Source organism: Adiantum capillus-veneris, chromosome 9 (genome assembly GCF_014529385.1).
Source record: "Adiantum capillus-veneris isolate H3 chromosome 9, ASM1452938v2, whole genome shotgun sequence".
NCBI lineage: Eukaryota > Viridiplantae > Streptophyta > Polypodiopsida > Polypodiales > Pteridaceae > Adiantum > Adiantum capillus-veneris.
This window is the reverse complement of record NC_140939.1, coordinates 110589390-110611348: the sequence shown is the minus strand read 5'-3', so window position 1 is coordinate 110611348 and position 21959 is coordinate 110589390. Positions and strand designations below refer to the sequence as shown.

General features: G+C 46.3%; 1 protein-coding gene across 1 annotated transcript in view; it reads left to right on the top strand.

Annotated features, from left to right (window-relative positions):
- The window catches only part of LOC147450974 (putative pentatricopeptide repeat-containing protein At3g49142), a 47379-nt gene extending 28203 nt beyond the window's left edge, over positions 1-19176 (top strand). The window contains exon 2 of the mRNA XM_086519941.1: positions 16928-19176. Within this exon, the coding sequence (XP_086376067.1) occupies positions 17365-17709 (345 nt within the window). The 5' untranslated portion in view covers positions 16928-17364 and the 3' untranslated portion in view covers positions 17710-19176. The remainder of the gene's footprint in view (positions 1-16927) is intronic.
- Positions 19177-21959: the final 2783 nt, after the last annotated feature.

Sequence of the window (21959 nt, the reverse complement as noted above, 5' to 3'; positions counted from 1 at the left end):
GTAGGTAGGGCAATTTTACTAAGTTAATATATAAGCAAACCCAAGTTATCACTTTCTGGCATAAGAGTTAGCAAGAGCTTCCCGCTCAACTGGCAACTTCTCAGCAGTACCCCCCTCAGCATCAAGATCCATTGCCATCCAAGGCCATCCTTGGCGTTTTTCCCGCGACCAGCCACCCTCAGGCCTTAGCGTTTTCAGCATTCCCTAGCGCTCTGCACATTAGCAGTTCCAGCGTTTCATCCCCTTGCAGATATCGCCATCTTGTTTCCCTTGCTGGCGTTTTTGCTCATCAACAGCCTGGCCTATGCAACGTTTTTACTAACGCTAGGCCTTTGCATCAGATTAGCCAATTTCAGCCCTTCCAGACCAGCGTTTTTCAGCAGCAATACCTCTGCCCTTTCCAACGTTTCCAACCTCAGTAGAGCCCTAGGGACTTCAGCCAAAAACGCCAGCAGATCTCAGATTTTGGTAGCGTTTTTGCAGCAGAAATTTAGCCTTTGAAAGACGCAGTTTTTCAGCAGATGAATAGAAGCAGATCATCCCAAAGTTGGTTGCCGAAGTCCCCCCAAGTTTAGCCCAAGAAAACGCAGCCAAAACAGTCATTTTCAGCCACCAAACAGTCCCCGAATTCAGCGATTAGAAGATCTCAGATTTCAGCCATCAAGTCGCCGTCGTCGTCGTCGTCGTCCCATTGCATCAGTCCATTGCATTCGCATTGTACACCTTTGTGCAATCAAAGTAGACCACTCTCGCCGACGAGAGTGGGGCCTTCGGAGGAGGGTTTTACAACCTCTCGGGTGTCGTATCTCTTCTCTTTCCTTTTCTTAGTCTCATTCACTTGCACGCACAATATCCACCCACTTTGTTCGTGACCACAACACTCTACAAGACGGAAAGCTCTCTCTTTCCCTAAAGAACTAAAAGGAACCTTGAGCAATAAAGGTCACTTATCTTGAGAAAATACAACATTCATTCCGCTGCACCTTACACAGCAGGCCATTGTTGGCAGAGGGATTATTGTGCCAGGCAGGGCTCAATGGATTACTATGCAGGTTCAGGGTTCCCTCATGGGCTTCCTGAACATCTACGCACCCAATGTGGAGAGTGCACTTGCAGAGTTTTGGTCTCACATTGTAGAGTCTCTGCCGCAAGCAGAGCAATGGTGCATTGGGGGTGACTTCAACATGTTGGAGGACCCCTCTGACAGGATTGGAGGTAGCCATACTACTATGCATGGAGTTGAGTTGGCAGCTTAGGAGATGTTATACATAAAGGAAGAAAATAAAGCAGGATCCGGACACACGCCAAAAACTGATGACGTAGCAGATTTTTGAAAATTGCGCTAGCAAGATGACGTGGCAGGCTGTACGGATTTCCGTGTTTTGCGCTGGCTGATGACGTGGTAGGCTGTACAGATTTCCGTAACTTACGCTGGCAGCTTTTGGCATTGCTTTTTGGACCAGAAGCTTTTGAGTTTTAAAGGCTTTTTACTGTAACTGCTTTTCAGGCCAAGGGCCTTTAAATATGAGGCTAGGGCTCATTCTCTGGCATGCTTCCTGGAGAAGGTGCAGAGTCTGGAGTACCGGCTTGTACTGTGTTGATGCAATATAAAGAAACACCGAAAGGGGCGCCAAGGTTTGGGGCCAATACTCTCTGGGGTGGAATTCCGCCACTCCGTGTCGCGTGTAGTCTCTCTTTCAGTTCAGTTGTAATTGAAGTGCTAAAAGTTTGCTCAGTCTGTTCTTTTCCATTGGCACGTGGTGCCTATCTTGTGACCGTGGTGTCAGAGCATCAGGCGTGTGCTTTTCTGAAAGCATATCGGTCCCACAAAAGAGCAGACAGAGCAAACCAGCGACATCTGGAATTTATTCGAGGCATCTTCGCCCTCCAACCCGGACTTATTAGCGACTCCCACCCTTACTTCATCGCGCATCAGGCGTGCTCCTGTCTTCACCGCTCATGTCTTATAGGGCATAAGCCAATTAAGATCACTTGCAAGAGAAGGATCCAGATTTGTTTCAAGTCACTGTTTTTTCTCAGAAGCAGTGCCATGCAAATGTTGATGTCTACAGCTACCAAGCAACATACTCCGAGTACTTTGCAAGCTTTCAAGAAAATTTTTGCCGGAAGTTATATGGTTTCTGACATCTTCCTTCGGAGTGCAACTTCTGGCAGAGTGGGGTATCCTGAAATGCTTGCTTGCCATGGAAACCCTAGCAGATTATAACTTGGAATTTCTCGACATCTCTCAGTAGATGTCTCTTTACGAGCAGCCGACCTTGGAGGTTCGGTGTGATTGCTATCTCTTGGGACTACCATCGCCGCCAAAGAAACACTGTCTGTCCAAGAGCTGATGGACCATGCTGTGCTCGGCTATGACCTCATGGAAGGAACCTAACCCTAGTTTTTGGTGCAGGTGTAACATTTAATGGCCTAAAAACTTGTGTGTAGCGGAAATTAGTATGAACATAGTGGGCATTTCATTAGAATAGATTCCTAATGAGAATTACAAGAGTGCTTGGGTGGAGAGAGAGCAACAAAAAGCATAACACCTAGTTAGATAGCATGAACAATACTTTCAAAAGAGAGAGAAATTAAGATATTGACAACAGTTGAGGACCGGATTTGCATGGAGCTGGTCCCCCCTCCAAAAGGCTTTGTATTATGGTTTCTCCCATCAAGAGAGATTGTACAATACAATTCTTTGTGTTCCTTCAAGACTAGCTAGTGCAATGAAGATAAAGGCTTCATGCACTAAGCAAAACACTTAGCAAACACAACATCAATTATCCCCGGTCTCAGACCCAAGACCTCACACACCTTCGAAGATGGTGAGAGCTAGCAGGGTATGAGAGTAGATTGAGAGGAAGGAGTATCTTACGAGAAAGATGTACATCTCCTCACATAATCACTCATATTAGCATAGCTTAGCTTAGTAATTAGCATGGTAGAGGAGATGAGCATGCATTGAAGCTTGGCTCTTGGTTGGATTTACATCCACATGCCAAGAGTGTGTCGATGTAGGCTTCTATCTCACAAGCTTGGAATAGGTGATGAGCTCTCCATTAAAGCTTGGGAAGAGATAGTCTTCTCTTTCTTCACACACATGAGATTGTGTGAGTGTGTGTGTGATAATGCCTTGCAAAAATCAGCCCCCTCTCTCTCTTGGGCGAGCCCTCTTGCTATCTCCCCATTGGACCTCCCCAAGTCAAGCCAATGACAATTAAGCAGCATAAGTGATAGCCTTCTGACATGTGTCCCCCTTTCCCCTTTTGTGAGAGCTTTAGGTAATTTAATAATTTAACTAAACTCTCATTGGACCCCTTTGCCTCCTGGCCAATAGGAATCAAGTAAGCCATTGGGCTGCTGAATGCTCATTGGATCCCTTGGGAGACTGTCCAATAGTCATCTAGAGGACTTAATTCTCATTGGTTCTTTTATTAAGTGTTTTTAAATTAATTAAACTAGGTTCACTCTAGCCTAATTCTCATTGGTCCACCTCCAAGGCCATCCAATAGGAATTGGGTACACCTTGTGGGCATCTGAGCTAGGGAGCTGACATGTGTCCCTCATTCCCTTTGTGTAAAGGGAGCTTGTGTGTGTGTGTGTGGCTTCTCTCTCATCCCCTACAAGAAAGGCTCGCCCCCTCCTATGTAGGGATGTGCAAAGACTTTTTTTGAATACACACAAAGCATCCAATTCCCCTATGGTTGACCTTTGGACACAACCTTTGAATTTTGGAACCTTAGCATTTTGGAAGTCTTAATGGGCTGAACCTTAGGGTCTTTTTAGCCCATTGTTGCACATGGCTCTGTTGCAGATGGCCCCCCTTTTGGATCCCTATTTTCCCTCCTTTGGATCCCTACTGTGGCCGGTCTGCTAGCTTAACCAATATTCTAGCTTTTTCTCCCGTGGCACTTCCCCACATTAAATGATCAGTTTAATATGAGAAAATCATTTAGGAGAATTAGATATTGATTATTATGACAGCAGGTTTCAAGATAGAAAGTCAGTCGACTTTTGAGCTCGACTGATGTCGAGATTGCTTTTTAAGTTTGAGTTTTGTTTGATATTGGTTAGTGATCCTGTTTGGAATTTGTTTGAAATGGATGGTATCTGTTTTGAACCTGTTTTGTGCCGATTTGAATTGTTTGACTCTGGTTTGATAGTGGTTTCAATGATTGGTGATTTTACTCCCGAGTGGAGAAGTAAGAAATAGTGTTTTGGTATAGTTTGAACCTCGGAACGACGCAGGCCGATGCCTAGGGAGCGTTTCATTGTATGTTTAAAAACCTTGGAATGACGCAGGCCGATGCCTGGGGAGCGTTCCGTTGTATGCTAGAAAACCTTCGAACGATTATATGTTTGGTTGTATGCTTGAACCTCCAAGCGACACAGACTGCGGTCTGGAGAGTGTTTGGTTGTAGAGTCCTCTGAGCTCATGGCCCGGACCTTTTTAGGTCAGCATTTTTGCAGCGTTTTCAGCCCTTGAATTGCAGCCCTAATCCAGCGTTTGTCAGCGTTTTCCAGCCATGGATTTGCAGCAGTAAAACGCAGCAGAGTCTCCCTCTTCTCAGCGTTTTTATGAGCCCTAATTACCGCGACAAAACAGGGAATTTCAGCCACTGAAACAGCGTTTTCAACATCCTAGGTTGGTCCTAGTTTTAGTCATTATCCCCTTGTGGACAGCAGATAGAAGAGCATAGAATTCAGCCCTAAAGTTTTCATCGTCGTCATCGGCATAGTCCCCATTTGCATCAGCCCATGCATCATCATTGTACACCTTTGTGCAATCAAAAGTAGACCACTCTCGCCGACGAGAGTGGGGCCTTCGGAGGAGGGTTTTACAACGTCTCTGGTGTCGTATCTCTCTTCTCTCTCTATCTCTCAGTCTCATACACTTGCACGCACATTGTCCATTCACTTTGTTCGTGATCATAGCATTTGCCACTAAGAACGGAAGGCTCTCCCTTCCATAAGAACTAAAAGGAACCTTGAGCACAGTTCGGAGCACTCATCTTGAGCAAAGCGCAAACAATCATTCCGCTACACCTTACATTGGTATCAGAGCTTTGGCAGTGTTCTGTATCACTCAAGGAAAGAACCACAAGATTTTTTTTGCTTGTTGAGGTCGCACGAACCCAAGTTTACTTGGGCGTATTGATTCCTAATCGTGTTTTGTTGAAGAGTGACAAGAATCCCAAGAAAGAAGGGCTTGTCCAGCCTTCCCTTGTGTCTCTTTTCACTCATTGAGAGCGGACCATGCACTTAGTGGCCGGCCAATCGACGTGAGGTGGGAAAAAGCAACCTTGGTGTGAGCACAAGGCCGCCAAGGGGTGCGCCCGCGGAAAAGAGTAGAACTCGGGTGAAGAGAAGATCCTTCTCCAACACGATTTGCAAGCGAAAGAAAACCTCAAGAATTTCAAGATCCTCAAGAAACCAAGAACCCAAGAACCAAGACCCTCAAGAACCCAAGTTCCTCGTGAACTTAAGAACCAAAGATCATAGTGCATGGTCGTCACCCAAAGCGGAATGGATCCTTGGCATACAGGTGATGAGCATGAGAGAGGCGGCGAAGATTTTTTCCCACCAAGAGACTTTTTCGATCCTCCCCCTTCGCCATCTACGCCACGAGTTATACTCACTCCTATGGAGATGATGGTGAAGTCGATGTTGGACATGATGGCACAACAACAAGAAACGAATCGAGTTGCATTGGCACAACTCACAAGCAAAGCAGAACAACAAGAAGCTAGGACCGTGAGCCCGACGACAGAATTGCAAGAATTGCCACAAAACAAGCAGTAAAGGACCGTGAACAAGAAGCCAAGGACCGCGAGTGCGACTAAAGAAACGCCAGACTTGCCGCACAACAAGAAGACAAGCGCCTTGCTTTAGAACGCGAACGCAACGCAACGCAAGAAAAGAAAGAAAAGAACTAAGAAAGGAGGAAGCGGCAGCACGAAGCGCGGCCTTGGGAGGCCGAGCGTGAAGCTCAAAGGGAGCTACGCACTCAAGAATTTATTTCCCGTGTGCTAGCCTCGAAGACCGAACCACCCAAAGATCGTGGGAGTTCATCAAGTGGTGTAAGCCACGATGCCGATTCCAACAACCCAGTCAACAGAGAAGTTGACTTTCAGTAAGTATGATGGTAAGATGGATGCTACGGTTATTTATTCTTGGTTGCATCAATTTAATGCTTATTTTGCGACAACTAAGAAGACAAGAAATAGCAAAGTTTTGACGGCAGCTATGTACCTTGCCGGTGATGCCATCAATTGGTACCACGCATGGCAAGAGGCACAGCTAGCTACGCACCTAGAGGAAGCCGACGAATTCACGCCCCTCTTTTAGTTGGGCTGATTTCCAAGACAAGCTCAAGGCGCGGTTTATGCCACCTCAGTACCTCGCACGATTGAAAGAGGATTGGCGCAATCTCAAGCAAAATGGTATGCCAGTCATGTGACATGTCTTTTTATAATCGTGTTTTGCAGCTAGGCACTCAATTACGAAACTCGGATGATGAGCGCAAAGAGGTTTTTCTCTTTGGATTGGACGAGTATATCAAGTACGATGTCGAGGTACTCGATCCAATCGATCTCAATAAGGCGGTAGCAATTGCTCTCGCACAGGAGATGAAGCACAACAAGGGAAAGCCTAAGGAGAACAAGACTTCCACAAGTACCTCGCAGACTTCTCAGAACCCTCAGAACGGTAAGAATGATAACTCTTCTAACCAATCTTCCAACAGTCTCTCATCAAAGAATTCTTCCAATGAATCTAAAGGTAAGGCTAACACAATTGCTAAACCTAAGCTTACTCCAGATGAAAAGGTAGCACAAGGAATTGTAGGAGGATACATCACGTCGGAAGAACAAAGCACTTATTCTAAAGAAGGTCGTTGTTTTCATTGTCACATTAAGGGTCACATAAAAAGAACATGTCCTAAGCTTGAATTGAATGAATCTAAAGAACCCACAACACCCATTTCCTCTGTCAATGCAATGAATGATAACACGAGTGTGCCCCAAGTTTCTCAGGACCCTCCAATTAATGATTCTCTCATTAAATGTTATGGTCGTACGTCGGGGCACCGTTTTGTCATATTGTTTGACCCAGGTAGTATGCATGATGTGATCAGTTCCTCTCTTGTTGAGAGAGCCCGCCTCGAAGTTAGTCCGAGATCTCCTATCGAGATCGCTGGCTTTCGTCCCGGTATGGACGCTCTCATCACGGAGGAGTGCCTTGATGTGTTGTTTGCAATTCAACAGACTGCCTTCACTAGAAGATTTGTTGTGTCTCCTCTCTCAGGATGTGATATGATTTTGGGCATTCGATGGTTTCGTGATAATGACGCTCTCATGGATTTTCTGACTAACACTATAACTCTCAATGCCAAAAGTGATTCTCCTATTGTCATTCATGGAGAGGACATTGCTCATTCTCCATCTCTCATTGCTAATATACAGGACAAGATTGAAAGGATTCGGGATAAGGAGACTCTCTCAGTCTCTTTTCTCCACAGCATGACACAGAATTTGCATGATTATGAGAAGCATGATGATTTGATTGACAATGATTTACAGAATGATTTGGATGATAAAGACGAGCAAGATGTTTTGCATGATCAAGATGTGATTTCTCACAAGCATGATGAGTTGCATGAAGATGATGTGATTGTTTACAAGGATGATGTGTTAGTGGATGCTTTTTCTTGCGAAGCTAACCTCGTTGCAGATTCGATCAATCACGAAGAACCGCTCTTGGCTTTCGAGCCAAGGTCCAAAGAACCCCCACAGTACGATTTAATCATTTAGGAAGAAGCGATCTTGGCTCTCGAGTCTCGGTCCAACGAACCCTCACAGGGAGTATTATGTGTTCGCATGATTGATACGCACGCATTGTTCGAGTGTTCCATTCGTGATCGTTTCCTGCATTTTAGTCAGCCATTTTATGTAATCCCTTTTCCTACGCATGACATATTATATATTGAGCACGTTTCTCTCATGGATGAGCATGAATGTATGCAGATTTTTTCTGAAAAGCTGAAAAGTATGTATGTCAGGAAGTCACATTCCATGTCTCTTCCTTGGCATGACACAGTGTCCGAACGAGCACATGAAAGTATGAGCACCAAGCATAGGCATTTCCATTGTGATTTGCCACAGTCGATTGATTTCGATCAAACAGAAAAGATTCGATCTCATTGTTTGCATGTGTTTGATGAACGGGTTGTCACTCCGTCTCTATGTTCATCTACAGTGCATACACAGTCTTTAGAGAAGACAAGATTTTTTCCCTTCACTTTCCATGGAATGGGTATGTTCATGGTTTTGTGTTGGAAATGGTTTCAGGAATTTTCAGCCATGGAGATTCTTGCAGACGAAAGAAGCACGACTCTAGACAAAGTTGAAGCAAGGAAGGAGCCACAGAAGACTTTGTGTCGCTTTCGGCGCGGCCCAAAGAAGCAAGCGTTGCAGACCTTTATGAAGTTCAGGTACCGCACGACCCACACATCAGAGTGGGCCGGCGAAGAGTCCCTTCCAGGATTCCGGATGCTATTGGCGATCTCCCTCGACGCCATACAGTTCGGTACCAATACCTCGCTTTGAAAAGGAGCGGATGTCACGTGACATATCCAACCCTATGTGTCCGTGGACAAGCTACAACATGATCAGGGTTCAGTCAATCCAGTCAAGTCTAGATTAGAAGTGATCTGGCACTTTTGTGAGTCTATTCGTAGACCGTGCATGCCCAATCACTTAGTGTAGATGCATATCCTCTTGTTGCACATAGCATGATCATCGGTATTCCCTTCAGAATACATCAGATTCAGTCAGGGGAATTTTCCAGTGCATTTAGCTTATTTTCCCTATTTTTGGTATTTTCACTTATTATTTTTAAGTGACTTTCCAACAAAAGTAGGCAGGGCAATTTTGCTAAGTTAATATATAAGCAAACCCAAGTTAGCACTTTCTGGCAGAAGAGGCAGCAGGAGCACATGCTCAACAGGCACCTTCTCAGCAGGACCCAGCAAGAACCTTGGTGTTTTCCATTGCCGTCACCGCCAACACCCATCAGCCTCAGCGCTTTTCCATCGCCAGGAACTCCCTTTCCTCAGCGTTTTTTTCAGCCCTTGCTTGATCGCAAGAACCCCTTGCATCTGGCGTTAGCAGATCAGCCTCCCAAGCCACAGGAACCTCAGCGTTTTCAACAGTAAAAACGCAGCCTTGACCCAGCGTTTTTGCAGCGTTTTCAGCCCTTGAATTGCAGCCCTAATCCAGCGTTTGTCAGCGTTTTCCAGCCATGGATTTGCAGCAGTAAAACGCAGTAGAGTCTCCCTCTTCTCAGCGTTTTTATGAGCCCTAATTACCACGACAAAACAGGGAATTTCAGCCACTGAAACAGCGTTTTCAACATCCTAGGTTGGTCCCAGATTCTCAGTCATTATCCCCTTGTGGACAGCAGATAGAAGAGCATAGAATTCAGCCCTAAAGTTTTCATCGTCGTCATCGGCATAGTCCCCATTTGCATCAGCCCATGCATCATCATTGTACACCTTTGTGCAATCAAAAGTAGACCACTCTCTCCGACGAGAGTGGGGCCTTCGGAGGAGGGTTTTACAACGTCTTTGGTGTCGTATCTCTCCTCTCTCTCTATCTCTCAGTCTCATACACTTGCACGCACATTGTCCATTCACTTTGTTCGTGATCATAGCATTTGCCACTAAGGACGGAAGGCTCTCCCTTCCATAAGAACTAAAAGGAACCTTGAGCACAGTTCAGAGCACTCATCTTGAGCAAAGCGCAAACAATCATTCCGCTGCACCTTACATCTTCTATGAGTTTTGGGGCACCTAATACCCCATATAGCTAGCTATTTGAATGCAGTTCATTTTTTTAACTTACTAAGAATTTGAGGTGCTTTATACTAACAAGCGAATATTCAATCATAAATATTAAATTTTCCTATGTATTGAGCATTTTCTAAGAGATTCAAAGAGCAATAATGTGAAACCCATTTTTTGCATGTCGGTTGTTTTAGTGCTTCCTTGTTGTCCCCAATATTGTTCCGGATGGGATCTTCCTAATGCTTTTGGCCTGGTCCATGGTTACCAATGATCCTAAAGGTCCAAAAGTACCTAAGAAGGTAAGTAATTAGTGGTAATAATGAGCATGGGTTTATAAAATTCAATGATATATGTTAGCAAAATGGAAAAAAACAAGATTTTTAAAACTTTATTTGTTATCTCAAAAACAAAATTGTGAGGCTAAACAACCATATGGTTTGATCACCACTCCATTGAACTTTATGGAAAAATTTATCTTTACCTTGATTGTCTAAGACTGTTTAGACAATGGAGCATGGTTAGAGCGGCCATTTGGCAACATTTCATTGGAGAGAGAATAAAGGGAAGATCTAAAAATAAAGCTTCCACAATAAAGAACGAATGTTGCATGCAGATTGCCGGACCTTCTACACCTCTATGATGATTTAGTACGAGCAAGAAGGGGGCTGTCACTTTCCACTCTGCGTTGGCCCCCTGACAATGGATGGAACCGTAGCCGTGGACCTTCCTACCATTGGTTTGGGGGTTGGTGGAGCGACATCAGAAGACTCCACCGAGATGATGCAAGAGGTAGGGGATCCAAACCTGCTGGAGGGCAAGGCCATGGATGCTGAGGAGGAGGAATAAGTAGAGTTTGTGAGAGAGAGAGAAAAGAAAGAAAGAAAGAAAGATTTTTAACGTCTATGTCAGGCCGAAATCGGCCTATGAGACAAATCAAATGTACATGGTGTGTATGTCATCCGTCTATCGGAAAGACAAATGAAACAAAAACTGATACAAAACTGAACTGAGTGTAGGTAGTGGGGTATCTGAGGAGGGATGGAGCTCTATCTCTAGGGGTATATGCATGTCTATATGCATGTCTATATGCTCAAGGTAGTACAATCATGAGAATGCATCAAGCTATCTAGCTCCATCCTGTACTAATGGGGGGATGTAAGATGTGGTACATGGGCGGGTCTGGTGCCAAGGCTGCCCGGATGAAAGCTGTCGGGTCGGCCCTCATCCGGGCCACTCGCTCCTCAGTGGCACGGCGCTCCCGGGCTCGGATCTCCTCGATCTGTCGGTGGTGGGAGCTCGCGCCCCTGTAGCCTGTGACTCGTGGTCGTCGTCTAGCTCGGCTCACCTCCGCCTGTGGGAGTGTCACTCCCCTCTGAGTGTCTGGTGGGGGAGGGGCGGTAATCCTCTGAAAGAAGTCTGTGAGCTGCGACTGTCTCCCCTCTGTCTGTGTAGCTGTGTGTGGCTGTAGTAGTGTGTCCCGATGGCTCTGTATCTCTAGTAAGAACCGTCCGAGCTGTCTCTGATCTCGAGAGTCCATGATCTCTCGGAGAGTGGGCTGTCCTCTGAATAGGGCCTCATACCTGCCTCTGATCTCAGTGTATGCTCTGCATCTACATACAAAGTGCTCCTCACTCTCCACCTCCTCTGTGCAGGCTCTGCAGACGCGCTCCTCCCTGGGAACACCAGTATGTCTCCCGATCTCAATCTCTAACCTGTGTGAAGCCACTCTCAGCTGACCAATCGCCACCCGTGAGCTATGTGGCATATATGTGTCCATGTAGCGTGGTCTCTGTATGAACCCCCCGGACAATATGGTGAGAAACTGGTCTCTGTAATCTGACATCCTCGTCCCCAAGCCAGGTGACTCCCAGACTCTCCTAGTGTATAGCTGCCACAGATCCTGTCTCAGTACCAAGTTCCTCTCACTGCGAGAGAGGTGAACATATGGTGAGTGGGGGTCGTACTGGAATGGTGGTAGGCTCTCCAGCTCAAGACCGTGTCCCTCAAACCATGCTCTGACCTGTGAGTACCATGCTCTCTCATGCCCACTCTTTGATAGCTGTATAGCTGCCTCAAATGCTCTACGAGTAAGTCTGTCAGGAGGTAGCTCTCTCATCCTCTGGATGAAGCAGACTGTCTGGAATAGTGCCTCTACCACCATGGGTGGTGTGGCGAGCTCGGCTCTAATAATGTCATGTGGCACTGTCTTCTTGCTGCGGAGCAAGCGTGAGATCATACATACCTGTGGCCTCTCAAGCTGTGTCCACTGGTCAGCTGTCAATCCTGGTGCCCATACTGCCGCCGAGTACATCAAGGCCGGGGTGACTAAGGTGTCGAAAAGCCACCCCTTCGTGCGGGGTTCCTGAAAGTGTGCCTGGTGGCATCTCCGCTCTAGCATGGCCAGAGCTGCATATCCTCGGGTGAGCCTGTCAGCAGCAGCCTGCCTCATAGTGAAGGGTCCTGGTAGGCTGGTGAATGTGATGCCAAGGTAGACATAGGAGGTGACTACATCAACCTTTCCTCCTGCTGCTGTGAAGGTGGCAGCGCTCCTCACTACACTGGATGTGTGAAAGATCATAACCTTGGTTTTGCCAAGGTTCACAGTCAACCCCCTGTGTGTGCTGAATTCGTCCAAGGCCTCAAGATGGCGTTGCAAGCCCTCGGGTGACTCTGAAATCAACACAATATCATCAGCATATAACATGATGTGGACCGGAGTACCTGCCAAGTCGCTCCCCTCTCCCCCTGCTCGCAGTATGTAGTCGGAGATCTCGTCGATGTAGAGCCCAAAGAGTGTCGGGGAGAGTGGGCATCCTTGCTTAACACCAATGGTGCTAGCAATGGTCTCTGAAAAACTGCCTGGGCAACGAACTCGACCCGTCACCTTCTCGTAGAGAGCATATATGGCCCAAATCATCTCTGTTGGTACCCCAATGCTGTGAAGGCGCTGGAAGAGTCTCTCGCGTGGGACTGTGTCAAAGGCCTTGCGGAAATCCACAAAGCAGCAGTAAAGCCTCTTCTTCCGCGCCTTTGCCCCATCAATGAGGCAGCGCAGAACGAAGATGTGATCAGTGGTGGAGAAAGCTCGTCTGAAACCTGCCTGGCCTGGAGCTCGTAAACCCTCGATCTCTGCGTAGCAGCTGAGCTGTGCCTCAAGTACTGCTCCATATAGCTTGGCCATCGTGTGGCCAATCATGATAGTCCTGTAGTTCCCTGGATCCAGGGTGTCGCCAGATTTGTGGATAGGCACTATGGTGTGCTGTGTCCACTCCTCTGGGAAGCCCTCCCCTATAGCCCGGTTGAAGACATGTGCAATCAACGGGGCTATAGTGGAGGCCGCATAAATGATGTGCTCACTCTGTAATCCAGTATGGTCAGCTGATCGTCTGTGCTGCATGCGGCGTATGGCCCTCTCTACCATCTGTGCTGTAAAGAAGGAGGAGCACGTGGGGCGTGGCTCGTGTGGCTGTGGGATAGGAGGCTGTCCTGGCACCTCGTAAAGTCGCTCTGCATAATCATGCCATATCTGTGGATCCTCAATAGCTGTAGTCGGACGTGGCTCGCGCAGGGTGCGCCATGCTGTCGCGCTATCCATGCTCATGAATAGGCGGTATAGCTCAAGCTCCTGTGCCTCTTCGAATGCTCGCCGCTTTTGGCGTGTCAGCGTCTTCATATGCCGTCTGGCCTCTCTCTCTGTGATCTCTCCTAAGGCTCGCTGTGCGCGGAGGCGTCGGTATAGCTCTCTGCACTCATCATCATACCAGCGGTTCTGAGGCATAGTCCCGGGGGGGGGAGTGCGTCCTGTGTGAGTGGTGTGTGGAAAGGAGCTAATAGCTGAAGTGTGGAGAACGGAAGAGATATGTGATGTGAGAACTGAGAGTGGTGTGGATGGGTGGAGGAGGCATAGGCCATGCTCGACCTCGGCCGAGTAAAGAGAGGCTAGCTCATGTGTGAAATGGATGGTGGTGTGTGGAGTGTGTGCTGTGGAGCTGTGTGGGATGGTATCTCCGGTGATGGAGAAAGAGAGGTATGTGTGGTCGGCTCCGATGGGTATGGGTGGAATGGTGAAGGATGTGATAAGGTGTGTAGCCTCCCTGGGTCCCAGAATATAGTCGACTGTACTCCCCCCTCCCTCTGCAACTCCATGTGGCATACAAGTCAGGCCCCCTGAGGTGGGCCACTGGACCATCCCGTTATAAATAACGAGACGGTGCTGGGAGCCAAGTCGAAGTAGATGTCGTCCGTAGGCTGTGACTGGAGCTCTGTCTGCTGTATCTCTCATAGTAGCCTCCTCATCTAGAGTGTGTAGTGCCTCTGGGTCCTCGTGGTCATATGCCTCACACTGCTCACTGCGCGTACGAGCATTGAAGTCTCCCATAAGGAAGACTTCACCCAGTGTGGAGTACTCTATAACCTCCTCCGTGAGGCATGCGTACGGTGACTGCTGCTCAATAGGGGCGAATCTGGAGCCTGTGGGAGCAAAGTAGCAAAGGGCAATGTAGACGATCCTGTCTCGTGAGAGCTTGAGGCGAATCCACATGTAGCGGGCCTGTGGGTCCCGGGCAACAATCTGTAGTCTACTGTGAAGCCCCTGTCTAAAGAGTATGGCCACTCCTCCTGAGCCACGAGTGGTGTGCTGGCGCATACACCCCTGATGTAGAGACTCCCACTGGAATCCATGTATCCGTGGTAGCCCTCTCTCTGGGCTCTCGTGTGTCTCTGTAAGTAGAATGATGTCTCGACCTCTCATCACCTCCTCAAGTCTCTCTGGGTGTGTCCATAGGTCTCCATTGCAATTCCAAACCGTGACATGAATCTCCTCGTGTGTCCCACAGGCCGCGAGTCCCTATGCGATGGTCTTGCCATCAATGATAACCCTACCATCTCGATATACTGCCTTCTTCCCTTCTTTGCGGGCTTGGTGGACTCTAGGCATGCACGCGCGACGGTGATCTTGTTGCATCTTTGTGAGGTCATCATCAAGATAAATCGGGGGGCCTTCTAGCCCTCTCAAGATGACCCTCTTTCGGAGGAAAGAAGTTCGAGACTCCTCGGAGGCGAATTGGAGGATGAGAGCTCTCTTCTTTGGATCTTTGCCGGCTCTCCAAACTTTGGAGAAAGGGATCTCTTCTTCCTTGTATCCCACTTTCTTGTATAAAGCTTTCCCATCGCTCTCGGGTGTAGACCCTTCTTCTTCTTTGATGCCGGTCACTCGCACATTGAGACGGCGAGCTTGTCGCATCTTCTCCTCCTCGATGGTTGTGTGTACGATGAGTACCTCATCTTTTTGGGCTTCCTCTCTTGCACAGAGAGAGAGAGAGAGAGAGAGAGAGAGAGAGAGAGAGAGAGAGAGAGAGAGAGAGAGAGAGAGAGAGAGAGAGAGAGAGCGCTAAATGATACAACATTGGGCCAAAGATCTCAGATTGGGATGAGCAGAGGTGTGCTTAGTTGACAGAGAATCTTGAATTTGGCAGCTTGGATCAACACGTCATTCAAGACCTATTCTTGCATAAGCAACTGCTCAAGGCATGCAAATATTTTGGCACTGCCAGACTAAGGTGCCCTTCATGCTCCATGTCAAGTGCGCTACTCTTGCTGGACCACAACAGGTAATTGATTATCTTTTGGTCAAGGTTGTCTTCGCTTGCGGGACATTGTAGTCGCCTATGCTTGAAGCTCGAAGGCATCAGAAGGCAGGTGATATTTTGCATGGCCACAGACTCGGGCATCTAATATTACGCAAGAACTTGACATATGCATGGCCAAGGACTCTTAGTCCATTATTGAAATGCTTTGGACATGGGTGTAATTCTGAGAACACAAAATGTTATTGATGAGATTTTTAACTGGGAAACAAGATCTGGGAACGCAAAATGGGAAAAAAGAACGCAGAACTGCAAAAGGCAAGAAACTATCAAAACGAGAAAAGGTTCCATTATTGAAATGCTTCGGACATGTATGTCAAAATGTGGTGTAATTCTGAGAACACAATTTGTTATTGATGAGATTTTTATCTGGGAAACAAGATCTGGGAACGCAAAATGGGAAAAAAGAACGCAGGACTGCAAAGGGCAAGAAACTATCAAAACGAGAAAAGGATCTGGGATCCCAAAAATGGCCATTTCCATTGACTATGGTCTCTTGAGATGTGTTGATTGTAGGATATGCCCAACATGGGTGGCACCAAGAAACATAGGGCCAGGAAGCAAGAGATGCTCAAAGTGGGCTCGGTGAAGAGGGTCTAGATTGCGGTCACCAATGCTTGCACCTTGAAGGCATCCAAAGGCATGTGGTATTATGCATGGCCATGGGCTCTTGGTTGTTTTCATTGAGTGCGAAGTGAGGGACTCTCTCCAAATTTGATTGTCTATGCTTTCATCTTGAAGGCATGTGGCATGTTGCATCATGCAACACAATGTGGACAAATAATCAATAACGAGCTCGTTGCTCAAGGGCTACTAAGTGCTTTCCAATTTCTTGGGTTCTAAAGGTTGCATGTAGCAAAATGCAGGAAGTTGGCTTGGGTAAACAGACTCATTATGAGAATAATACTCAGAGGGCTATTAGAAAACGACATTATGCTTGGTAATGCTTTCATTGATATGTGTGCAAAACCATTGATCACCCATTACGGCACTGCCAGGAAGCTTTTGGTTGATTTCAGTAACTACGAAATGAGTCAGTGCTTTTGTATCTGTCCCGAGAACGAGTCACATACTCGAAGCGTGGAGCTACTTTATTGAGCAGTGATTTCGGAGACTATATTTCAGCAAATGCAAAGTGAGAGCCTCCACACACTGGAAGCGTGAAGCTACTTTAGTGAGCAGTGATTTCGGAGACTATATTTCAGCAAATGCAAAGTTAGGGCCTCTGTCCAGATGCAATCACCCATGCGTGCATCTTGAAGGCATGTGGCTCTACGCAAGATGCTGACATGGGCTTAAAAATTCACGCTGATATTGTTAGTCAGGGGCTATTGCAATTTTTTTTTGGTGCTAAGCAATGCTTTGCTCGATCTGTATGCCAAATGTAATGCTCTTGTGTGGGATGTAATCTCTTGGAACACACTGATTGCAGGATATGCCCAACAGGACAGGGCCAGGAATTCTGGGCTGTTTTCAGCAGATGCGAAGCGAGGGTCTTTCTCAAGACGCTATCACCTACGTGTGCATCTTGAAGGCATGTGGCTCTATGCAAGATGCTGTTGAAAAGAGGAATCGTGCTTGACACTGCCTTGGTCGATATTTATGCCAAATGTTGGTGCACTTCTTAGAGCACAAAAAGTGCTTGAGGAGCTTCCTTTCCGGAATGTCGTCTCTTGGAGTGCATTGATTGCGGGATATGCACAACAGAAGCAGGACCAGAAATCTCTAGGCTGTTTTCAGCGGATGTTTTGCTAAATTAGACGATTGGCCAGCAAGGATGGTCCATTCAAAGCCATTGTCCGCAATGTAGTGCTTGGCAGCCTTGTCTCCGTCTGCTGCACCCACCTTGTCAATAGATATTTTCAGCGGATGCGAAGTGAGGGCCTTTGTCCAGATGAAATCGCCTACGTGTGCATCTTGAAGGCATGTGTCTCTAAGCAGGATGCCAATATGGGCTTAAAAATTCACTCTGATATCGTTAGTCTTGGATTGTTGCAAAAAAATGTCGTGCTTGACAATGCCTTGGTCGATATGTATGCCAAATGTGGTGCACTTCAGAGAGCACAGAAAGTGCTTGAGGAGCAACCTGTCCGGAATGTTGTCCCTTGGAGTGCATTGATTGCAGGATATGCACAACAGGAGCAGGGCCAGAAATCTCTAGGCTGTTTTGAGCGGATGCAAAGCAAGGGCCTTTCTCCTGATGCAATCACATAGGCGTGCATCTTGAAGGCATGCGGCTCTACGCAAGGTGCTGATATGGGCATACAAATTCACGCTGATACTGTTAGTCAGGGGTTGTTGAAAGAGATGCCGTGCTTGTGAGTGCCTTGGTCGATAAGTATGCCAAGCACTGATTGGAGGATATGCACAACAGGCTCAAGGCGAGAAAGCTCTAGGCTGTTTCAGCGGATGCAAAGTGAGGGCCTCTGTCCATAGGAAATCACCTACGCGTGCATCTTCAAGACATGTGACCTATGCTAATATGGGCTTAAAAATTCACCCGATATCGTTAGTCTTGGGTTGTTGCAAAAAAATGTCATGCTTGGCAATGCCTTTGTCAGTATGTATGCCAAATGTGGTGCACTTCAGAGAGCATAGAAAGTGCTTGAGGAGCTTCCTGTCCGGAATGTTGTCTCTTGGAGTGCATTGATTGCGGGATACGTGCAACAGGAGCAGGGCGAGAAATCTCTAGGCTCTTTTGAGCGGATGGCAAGAGCCTCTCTCCTGATGCAATCACACACGCGTGCATCTTGAAGGCATGTGGCTCTACGCAAGGGAATAAAATTTCACGCTGATATTGCGAAGGCAGGGGTTGTTGAAAAAGATGTCCTGCTTGGCAATGCCTTGGTTGACATGTTTGCTAAATGTGGTGCACTTCAAAGAGCACCAGAACTTCTTCTTGTCCGTGGTGTGGACTCTTGGAATGAACGGATTGTAGGATTTTCCCCACAAGGGCAAGGCCAGAAAGCACTAGTCTGTTTTCAGCAGATGCAAAGCGATGGTCTCCCTCTTGATTGCAAGATTTGCTCCACAGGGGCAGGGCCAGAAAGCTCTAGGCTGTTTTCAGCAGATGTGAAGCGATGGCCTTTCTCCAAAACTTCTTCAGGAGCTTCTTGTCCAGAGTGTGGACTCTTGGAATGCATTGATTGCAAGATTTTCTGCACAGGGCAGAAAATGTGGTGCACTTCAAAGAGCACCAGAACTTCTTCTTGTCCGTGGTGTGGACTCTTGGAACGAACGGATTGCAGAATTTTCCCCACAAGGGCAAGGCCAGAAAGCTTTAGTCTGTTTTCAGCAGATGCAAAGCAATGGCCTCCCTCTTGATTGCAGGATTTGCTCCACATGGGCAGGGCCAGAAAGCTCTAGGCTGTTTTCAGCAGATGCGAAGCGAGGGCCTTTCTCCAAAACTTCTTGCATCTGTCTGCAAGCAAAAGTATCTATAGCTATGAGCAATGGTAGCATCCAAAGCGGGGCGACTGAAATTTATTATGCAAAGACGAGACTTCCCACGTTAATATGCTATGAGCATACGAACTTGGGAGGGGACTTGACAAGTGTCTGCAGATTATTTCATTATGAGCCAAGACGGTGTATATAGTGCATACGACAACTCTCTCTCGTGCGACAAATATGGCTATGAGCCAGATTTAAGCGAGTTTTTATTTCGAAAACTCAAGACAACTGATCACATCAGGGCAACTAGGTTAGACAATTTCAAGTTTTCTTGTTTTTCTACATTTTAACTTTTAAGTTGGCAAAGATTGCCTATTGTACAAAGCAAAGTGCTATGACAACATTTATGAGAAGCAAGGCTTCTAACCCATGCCAATATCCTCTTCGGCAACTTCAGGATATAAGCTCACAATTTATGTATGACAACGGTAAATTGTGATGTACCCATGCCCGATTGTACAAGGCACTTCTAGTATCGGCTCAATCTGTAGGGCAGTCAATGTTGCCAAGGGCTTAAAGCTCAGTGTGCATGACATGCAAGTGACATTGACATAATTGCATCTCATTACTATTTACGCTTCCGGTATAACATTAACTACCCTGTCAAGGACAAGGTAAGTGACTGATGTCTTAAAAAAATATTTTTTTTAATTATGTTTATTTATAGGCAAAGTGCCATACATAAGTCACTAGTCAAAGTGCCATACTTAAGTCACTCTGGTACAGTCATGACCATATATACGGTAGGTGGGTCTAAATGTGAATTATGGTATCTCTCTCTACGAGAGTTGTACAAGCACATTGTTGTACGCTTATAGGATAAGCTATGACACATAAATAGTCTTCACTGGAGCATATGCAAGGGGCTTACAACACATTAGAATAAGGGATTTTCCTCATCCCAGCATTCTCTCTCTCTCTCTCTCTCTCTCTCTCTCTCTCTCTCTCTCTCTCTCTCTCTTTATTTCATTTCTCTCTACGGGAAAGGTGAATTTAGGCACGATTTTAATAAAATCTATGTTAATATGATAACATGAAGGGCTTAGAGACACCTATTTTCGAAGGGCTAAGAGCCATCTGTTTGTAATCCATCAGTGATTACTTTCAAGATTGGACAATTCTATCGAGTTGAGTACCCATCGATTTAATGGACAAGCAAAAGAGTTGCCATTACTAATTTTGTTTTGGGTGTTATTTTAGCATTACACACTTTGAGTGTGAACATCAAGTTGAGTTTTTGAATGTCTTAAATTAAATCTTGCAATCAAGAGAGGCCATTGCTTCGCATATTTTCGTTAAATTTTGGCTTGCTAGTTCTCATGGTGTAGCAAGCCACGCTGGCGGTTGCCGGTTGAATGCAACTTGTTGGCAAGATTTGGCCAAAAAGTCAACACACGGAGTGGTTGCAGCCAGGTCGAATACGTGGCCTCCCTCCCACAAGGCATTGTCCTTACCACTACGTTGCCTACGTGCGCACACCTGTGATAGCATTGACACTTGTGATTCATATTTTCAAAGCTTGTTGTGCCCCCCCAAAAAGCACCATTGTCGGCTGTGCACGTCAGCTCCACCTACATGCATACAAGCAAGCCAAAGTTTAACCACTGCCCGCTTTGCATCTGCTGAAAACAGACTAGAGCATTCTGGCCCTGCCCTTATGTTGAAAATCTTGCAATCAGTGTATCCCAAGAGTCCACACTCCGGACAAAAAAAAATGGATGAAAACATAGAAGTTTATGCATCCTACTTGGAAAAGTTAAAAAAAAAAAACCAAAAATCAGATGCATACCTGGAGGTTGAATATAGTGTTCACTTTTGTGTAGTGAAAGGCACCTGTCCAAATTTCTCGCCTGCAAAGGCCTAGGAACACTAATTGAAAATTAGTGAAATGCAAGTAGTATTGCATATGTAACCTTGGGTGTTGTCTTTGCAAACCAAACCCCGTGGTTAACATCTACATTATCAAACCCCTTGGTTAGACTTTGTAGGGAAACTGCTCAACTAGGAGCCAAAAGTAGTTGAAGTCATTGGAAGTTCAATATTCCACTACCCCTTGGTAGCTTGTGGACTTCTTTCCTTGAAGGCTCCAAGAATCGATCATCAACACTTAATAAGTGATTTAGTAATCACGAGATGGGTCTTACCCCAAAACTGTATTGGGACAGACACTCTTAGTGCTATAGATAGAATAGGAGATCCACTCAAGTTGGAATCGTATTCACAACTGGATCTTGTCTAGACCCAAAAATCCATAATCTTTGGTTTTTGTGAATAGCCGTGCTATCGGAAATGTTGGCTTCAGTATACACCTTGGTAGAGATAAGCCCTTACACCCCACGAGCAAGGCCAAAAAGCCCTAGTCTGTTTTTAGCAGATGCGAAGCGAGGGCCTCTTTCCGGATGCAATCACCTATGCATGCATCTTGAAGACATGTGGCTCTACGCAGAATGTTGATATGGGCTTAAAAATTCACTCTGATATTGTTAGTCCGGGTTCTAGCAAAAAAATGTCGTGCTTGGCAATGCCTTAGACGATATGTATGCCTAATGTGGTGCATTTTGGAAGGCATAGAAAGTTCTTGAGAAGCGTCTTATCCAAAATGTCGTCTCTTGGAGTGCATTGATTGCGGGATACTCGCAACAGGAGCATAGCCAGAAAGCTCTAGGCTGTTTCAAGGGGTGCAAAGCGAGGGCCTCTCTCTTGATGCGATCATTTACGCACCATGAGTTGCTTGAAGGGAATCTAAAGTCCCTGTATTTTATTATGTGCTGTTAACTTAACCAGATATGCAAAAAAGGGATGTGAAGCTATAACATACATGAGTGGACTAATGGGGTATCCTTGACGCACAGAGTGATCATGGGCACCGTATTAGACAATCTCCCATTGACAAGTATTCTAGATGAAGCTTTTTGGCCCAGTAGATAGATACATCTGCTCATTTTTGGCCCAAAACCAAATCTAGCCATGGCCTGAGATATAAAATCCCATTGAATTGTATCGAAAGCATT